Source organism: Tinamus guttatus, unplaced genomic scaffold (genome assembly GCF_059628265.1).
Source record: "Tinamus guttatus ecotype Peru unplaced genomic scaffold, ASM5962826v1 Tinamus_guttatus_pri_ptg000213l, whole genome shotgun sequence".
NCBI lineage: Eukaryota > Metazoa > Chordata > Aves > Tinamiformes > Tinamidae > Tinamus > Tinamus guttatus.
This window is the reverse complement of record NW_028288747.1, coordinates 8107001-8114375: the sequence shown is the minus strand read 5'-3', so window position 1 is coordinate 8114375 and position 7375 is coordinate 8107001. Positions and strand designations below refer to the sequence as shown.

General features: G+C 35.7%; 1 protein-coding gene across 1 annotated transcript in view; it reads right to left on the bottom strand.

The window, feature by feature from the left end:
* Window positions 1-1525: 1525 nt before the first annotated feature.
* The window catches only part of PPAT (phosphoribosyl pyrophosphate amidotransferase), a 40574-nt gene continuing 34724 nt past the window's right edge, over window positions 1526-7375 (bottom strand). Inside the window, exons 6-11 of the mRNA XM_088524685.1 lie at window positions 6810-6882; window positions 4797-4948; window positions 4175-4302; window positions 3666-3887; window positions 2769-2889; window positions 1526-1730 (exon numbers count right to left, since the gene is read on the bottom strand). Of these exons, the coding sequence (XP_088380811.1) occupies window positions 1555-1730; window positions 2769-2889; window positions 3666-3887; window positions 4175-4302; window positions 4797-4948; window positions 6810-6882 (872 nt within the window). The 3' untranslated portion in view covers window positions 1526-1554. The remainder of the gene's footprint in view (window positions 1731-2768; window positions 2890-3665; window positions 3888-4174; window positions 4303-4796; window positions 4949-6809; window positions 6883-7375) is intronic.

Below are 7375 nucleotides of genomic sequence, written 5' to 3'. Positions count from 1 at the left end.
CAAGGTATTTCAGGGAATTTTCCTAACCACCGCCTGGGCTCTGGCCAAGCCCTGGTCTCGGGTGGTTGGGAAGGCTGCCACCAGATGCTGCTGCTCCAAAAATATGCAAGTCATTCTGGACCCTCTTGCAGCGACCTTGGAGACATCCCTTATGGGTGGACACATCACATAAGACCTCCCAGTTGCCGGGGAGGTTCTCTAAATCCTTGCTGCAACGGGCTCCTCAGCGACTGCAGATCTGGATGATGATAACGTATTTAGGCAATTGGTGATGTATCTTTTTCTTAATCACTATTCTCTTTCTTAGATAGTAATGGTTAGGTGCATTACCTCTCTTACTTTGTCTGTTGTTAAAACCAAGCGTGTAATAAGCTTATTGTTTTGTTAGATGTATCATTTCATTTCTTATTTGATATGATACAACCGTTCTTTCCCTTGGTGTCTGGTTCTTTCTGTCGCCCCCGTCAATTGGCAAAACAACAACTAATGCTTCCTCTAAACTCTTTCTTTAAACATTATATTTGTTATGTGACAGCAATACTGTAGCAAAATAAGAATACACTCAAAACATAACTCATATCTTTTAGTTGACATAGGTTCATACTTACTGTTAAGCAAGAAAGGTAATTTTAGTTTTGATTTTACATTGAAGGTTGACATATATTGAAAAACAAAAAGAAACAAAAAACATACTAAGCATTAGCTCAGACTTTCTGAACTTTGAGGGGTTATCAGGAAGAAAACACAATGGAACAACAGAATATAAAAATCACTAGCAGTGCCCAGCATTCCACATTCCTTCCACATTCTTTTGGCAATTAGTAGAAGCACCCAAAGATAATGCAATTTACAGTGGACTTCAAATAAAAAAAAATTTGAAAACAAAAACTAGAGAACTTTTGGCTGAACATTTCCCTGAGTCTTTAATTTTTAAAATCATGTGCTACACATCATGTTCGTAAAATCCGGACACTTACTAATTACAAAAGACTTGTTAATAAGGACTACTTAGCTATATATGCAAAAGTTAGGTACTGCTAGGCTGAAAAATATGCAGGAACTGCTGAGGAAGCAATTGGATTTCAGAATTTCGTGTTTTTTGTTGTTGTTGTTGTTTTTGTTTTTTTTTCCAAAAGAGTAAAGCATACTTAACATACTTTTGCATTAAGACTTTGATAATTTGAAATTATGATGCGTGACCCATGATTTGTATTTTTGAACCAGTCTAACAGGAGTATCGTATTTTCAGAGCAAGACTGAGACAAAAAATCTCTGGGGCACCTACGTAATTAAGGACACTTTGGCTTTTAAATTATTTTTTGAGAAAATAGAAGGCACAACTGTGCATCAGAAACTACAATTCTGTATTTTAATCTGCTTACATATTTTTCATCACCACACATTTCTTGCAAGTCTGTAAAAATGTATTTTAGTACCAGTAATTAGTTAGATGTAATAAGCTTTAAGTATTACTTAAAATGGAGGAAAACTAATACGCATCTTTGAAAAATCTCTGTTCAGCAGGAGATGAACTGATGGTCATCTACTACAATTTCACCATTCTAGCTCTACGGGATACTCTCCAGTCAGACACGCTGTGCAATGACCGATCTTTCCAGCACGCGACTTCTGTGTTTTGAGGTTGTTCTCACTCTCTTGCCTTGCTTTGATGCTTTCTTGCACAGAGGATACCAGCCCTTCCACAGAAAGGTAAACAACGCTGTCTGCTCCTAAAGGGAAGAGAGAATTCAGTAACTGAAGCCTGCAGTACTGTACCAAAAGCAATGCAGTCACTTTATTGCATGGGGAGTATGATGTGGGGTGACTCCTGAGCACTGTCCCCAAGTTCCTTGTGCAGGGAGCAGTCTCACTCAAGTCTAGGGAGGAGCTTCCAAGTTGGGAACTATGATGCCATTTTTACCAATGGTAAAAATGGAAACAAAACCCAGAGTGCATATTAAGACTTTCTGAAATGCACATAGCTTTCACAATTATATTTTATTTCAAGTCTAGAAACAGATGTAAGCTTGCAAATTGCTTCTCAAACATAACACTAGGACTACTGCTTACTGCATACATCATTTTTTAAATGTTTTGATCCCTCCCTCAAGGTGCAGTATCTAGGGGAGTTTACTTTTCTATCACTTACACTAATTATTCAGTGTATAATTCTTGAAAGTCAAATCCCGGCAAGCAAAAACATTTCAGCATGCCACCATGATCATCATTCTGGGGAAAATGACTTATGAGAAAATATGAACAGATTACAGATTAAAAAGCAGTAGAAAGTATTTATGAAGAAATCTGAACTGAAAATTTTCAACCACAGCGATATTCTTACAGCATTAAATCTTTTTTTTGATACCTTCTATTTTTGCTAGCCTGCTAAAGAACACATTATTTATCATATCACAAGCACCATAAACTGTTGATTTTTTTTCCTGCTGCAAACATGACTCATTCTAATGATTCAAAAATGTAATTAATTTGCCTTTGCTAGTTCAAAATTAATTTTTCAAAGTAAATATCATGAAATGCTACTAAAATTATTTACATAAATTCTGAATTTGTAAGAGTCATTTACATTTACAAACTGAGAGAATGCACATCTTAAAGCTGAAACTACAGGTGAAACTACTATTATAACTCTCTATTATAAGCCATGTTTTCATCATCTTTATACATAAGGAGCACACAATGTGCTGATTTAATATATCAACTTTATGATATTTTGATAAGTGAAAACTCTCAGAAAATACAGCACTTACCAATATAGTTCGCAAGATCATGAAATTCAGGTCTGTTGGCAATGAGTTCTTCTTTTGTTGGAATGTTTATTCCCATGTAACAAGGAAATTTTATGGGAGGTGAAGCCACACGAATATGCACCTGAATAAAGATACAGTTTAAGAACAGACTGCTGTGAGGCAGAATTCAGAGGATCATAACCCAACAGCAGACAAAAACATCCCAGTTCTGCAAAAAATCATGAAGAAAAAAAACACTATCTAGATATGAAAAGGTAAAAAAAGGTAGTAAAGGCAAAATAAAGGTAAGAAAGTTGTTTTCAGTGTCAAAACATTGAGAGATAAAGACATTTTTATAATTATTTTTACAGTATTTCCTTAAAATATCCCATTCTGATTTTGCTTTTCTATGATCTTCAATCCATGCTGCACATGCTTCCAGTCTACAAAGCCAATCAGAACTTTTTTTGCCCCAGTGACACAGATTTGCACATTTTGTTTCAAAAAAGAATCAGTTACAAGAGAACCAGGGGGTTCAGGAGGATTACAGCATTTGCCTACGGCAAACAACAGTCAGCAGCTGAAGTCAGCACAGTGCCACAATCATACATGCGGCAGAAATACAACACTGAAGGCTGACTTTTTCACCTTTCTTCATCAATTTTCCATTCTCTTTATCAGATAGTGCTTTGTAAGTGAAGATCTGTTCCCCTCTCTCCTGCATCTCCCAAAATTCAAAGTCATAAAAGAGAAACTTCAACGTGTCATCATAATAAACACATACTAACCATTATTTTTGTACACTCAATCTTTTAAATAAGAAAACACCATATCGTGCAAATGAAAGCAAAAGCTTGTGCTTTATCCTCCCCACGATCTTGTATTTGTACCTACTATAGTGACTGAAAGTGAACTCACCTCTTTAGCTCCAGATTCCCTTAGCAGCTTTATTATGGGTGAAATGGTATTGCCTCTCACAATTGAATCATCAATGATAACAACTCGCTTGCCTTTAAAGTTGTCAGACAGAACTCCAAACTTTTTTGCAACACCAAGCTGCCTTAACCTCATGTTTGGCTGGATAAAAGTTCTTCCTACATATCGATTTTTACAGAGTACTTCAACATATGGTAGTCCGCACTGTAACAGGAAACAGTTAAATAAAATTAATACCTATAAAACTGCCTATTCCCAGTTGCTGTTTTTTAAAGCAACCTTGGGACTTAGTATGATGTCACACTAACGAAAAGAAGCATTGAAAAGTTTTCAAGTGCTCTAATGCAGCAGAATAAAGACAATAATCCCATTGAAAATAACTCAGTGGGAATACAAAACTTTGACAACACTCTAGTGCGACATGCCATAAATATCCTAATATAAAGAGGTCAGCTTAATATACTTTAATTATACAAGTCAACAAGGCATACCTTTTGTGCATAACCAAGAGCTGCTGGGGTTGCAGACTCCGGAACAGTGCTGACCAGGTCTGCTTCCACAGGTGCTTCAATGGCGAGTTGTTGACCACACCTTTTCCTGACTGAATACACCATCTGACCTAAGAAAAAGCAAGAAACACAAAGAATTTAGGCTTTCTCTCAATTTGCTGTATAAATCTCTGTGGCGAATTATAGCTTTAGAAGTCCTGTCCAGAACTAATAAATGCATTCTTGCAAAGGAAACCAAGATAAAGCTGTTTTGCAAATTCTATTTCATAGGTCCATTTTTTAAAAAAGTTTCAAAGAGCAATAAAAGTTTCTAAAGTCTCTCAGTTTTGAGAGACGAATGGTCTTTGTGGCTCTTCTTTCCAATCTTCCATAAGCATAGGCAGACAGACTTCACTAGGGCCATATACACAGTCTGGAATCGTCGTTGATGTTACGTATACGTCCTGAGTTTTATGTCCCCAAGAACTGCACCTGGAAGCCCTGCTCTGGAAGCTCACATTCAGTGTTAGTCTACTATTACTGCAGATACTTTCCAGAGTCCTTGTTCTCCAGGATAGGATCTGCCATTACTTAGGGAGGAGCTTTATACCTCACAGCTTTTTACCTTCAAAAATACTGTCTGGTCTTGCAAAATAAACATATTCAAAGATGCAGAATGCTGATGGATCTCCTTCAGGTCTTGGTACAACATCCAGCGTTTGGACATCGTATCTGGATATTTTCACAATCTCACCAGGAAGGACCTCACGATAGTACCTGCAAAGACATATACATAGCACTTAGAATTGTTCTTAAGTTGAGTTATATTTTTAAAACATAAGTAGATGCAATTGAAAGAAAACTGGTTTTGAACATCCTAACACACCAGTTTGTCTCTGTTTAAGGATTTGACCTACACTGCTGGAAGACTTAAACACCAGGGTAAGTGACCATTACTAAAAAGTCTCAATTAAAACCTGAGAGTAGTGAACTACTACTCCTTGTACCAGAAAATTAAGGTATTCTTCCTTTATGTAAGATCAGTCTAATACAAGCTTAATGGAGAGTAAGTATGCTTAAATCATTTAGTACTCGATCGGTATTAGAGACTCTTTTTATGAAAGCTAATAAACATGAAAGCAGTATAATACCATGTATATGAGCCATTATACCATGTATAATGCTTTAGCAAAGATAAACAATGAGATATGAGAAATAACTGCCTAGTGTTGTCAGATAGCTACCCTCAAATGAGGCAAGCTGACCAGAAACATACATTCCAATTCTTACACCTGAAGAAACAAGGAAAATTTATATCAGATGTTATTAAGCAGTTTCCTACATTATTTAATGAGTCTCCAGGTAGCTATTCTAACAATTTTCAACTATATTCTATATTTTACCTTGATTCAATTCAGTGCCTTCTCTCCTTTCTCAAGAAGACAGAAAGCTAACACTTTGAGAAAAAGCATTTTCTAATTTACCAATTGAAATTATAATACATATCTTGACAGAAAAGCATTTGCTACATATACTCTAAAAACCTGCAGATTAACTAATACTGAAATATTATGTATATTTACTCATCAGATACTAAAATTAGCAATTGCTTTTAAAAAAATCCTGCAGGATGTCTCAGCTTACAGTCCTTCCTGCGTCTGCTTCTGATAGATTTTGAAGAAATTTCAGGAAGCAATTCTTGGGCATATATAGGACAAATTGTCTTTAAAAACAAGTAAGTAACAAGTAAGTGAATAAGTAAATAAATAAGGCTTTTGTCAATGGTTAATAATTCCTACACAGACATGGCAAAAGTTACCTCAAAGGAACACTGAACAACACAGCTACAACACTATAAAATGGAAGAGAAGATCACAGAAGAACAATCACAGTTGTTTCCTGGTTTTGCATTACATTTCTGTTAATCTTGTGGTTGTGGTTTTAACGCAGTTTTGCCCTGCTTTTGGTTTAAAGAGAATCCAATTTTATTTATTAGTGTAATATCCAAATGTATTTTCTTTAAATAACCAGTTAGAAAATTAAATAGACTTTCTCATGATCATTCTTATTTTAATTATGTTCTATTTCACAGTTGACTTCCATTCACAGACTACCAAGGACATTATTTTGTCCAGAGAAAGTGCCTTCCCTTAGCTAGAGAGTTAATGTGAATGATATCTTACCCATCTACTATGGGTTTGTCCACATGAAAGTAGTTTCAAAGGTCTGTCACATTTTTATGATAAGGAAGCTGGCTTGTCAGACAGCATATTCAAAGTTGAGCCTGTGAGCTGAACTGAAACGTTTTCTGTAGCTAAAATATTTTGTACTATAACAATTCTACCATAATCTAGACTAACTACAAAAATATTATGGGTTTGAATAATTAGATATAATGCAACAGAGAAAATCTGCCATTAAATCTTCCTGTTATGTTTTGATTACATAATTCTTTAGCTTCTTTTACATGAAGCCTGCCACGAAAAGAAACTAAATCTAACAAAAAAGCTCCAAACACCCCAGAGATTTTTGATATCTTTGGCATTGTTATAGATTAGGATCACTGGCAATTTGAGGTTTAATGTTTAATTGCTGTTTGAGGAGAGCTTTCAGATAACCTGAGATTCAGGGCACTTACTCTGCACCGATAGATAAAAAGCTACAGGATTCAGAGGAGACTACCCAGCCTTCTGTTTCACAGTTATCTTTTCCTGAAATAAAAGATTTCAGTTACAGTTAGATTCCACAATCCTTGCTACCATTCCCACTACACACATTGCACTTCTGCTGCACAACTGGGTTGTTACGGTTGCTGAGTGCACAACTTGTTGCAATTTCTAACTAGAAGGTTTAGCACTCCAAAGTTTCTGTAACATTATTCAAAAAATACAGCATCATATTCACTGTTCATGAAAAGAGACAATTCAGATAATTACCTTTCTCATCTCTGTACTACTTCAAACTTAGTCTAACTCTAGTTCAGTGGCTTTCAATATAAATAATTACTTCTGTCTGGACAAGAAATTCCTTACTTTTCCTTATGCTAAATGTGTCAGTGGATGTGTCCTTTCAACTGCAAGAGATAATGGATTGAATCTCAGTAAGGAGGATTTGTGGAAAACAGGCACAGGCCATAACAGATCATGTAAAAGAGATTAGGAGTGTTTGTATGCTTAAAAAACCCTGGTCTTTATGTTCTTAACT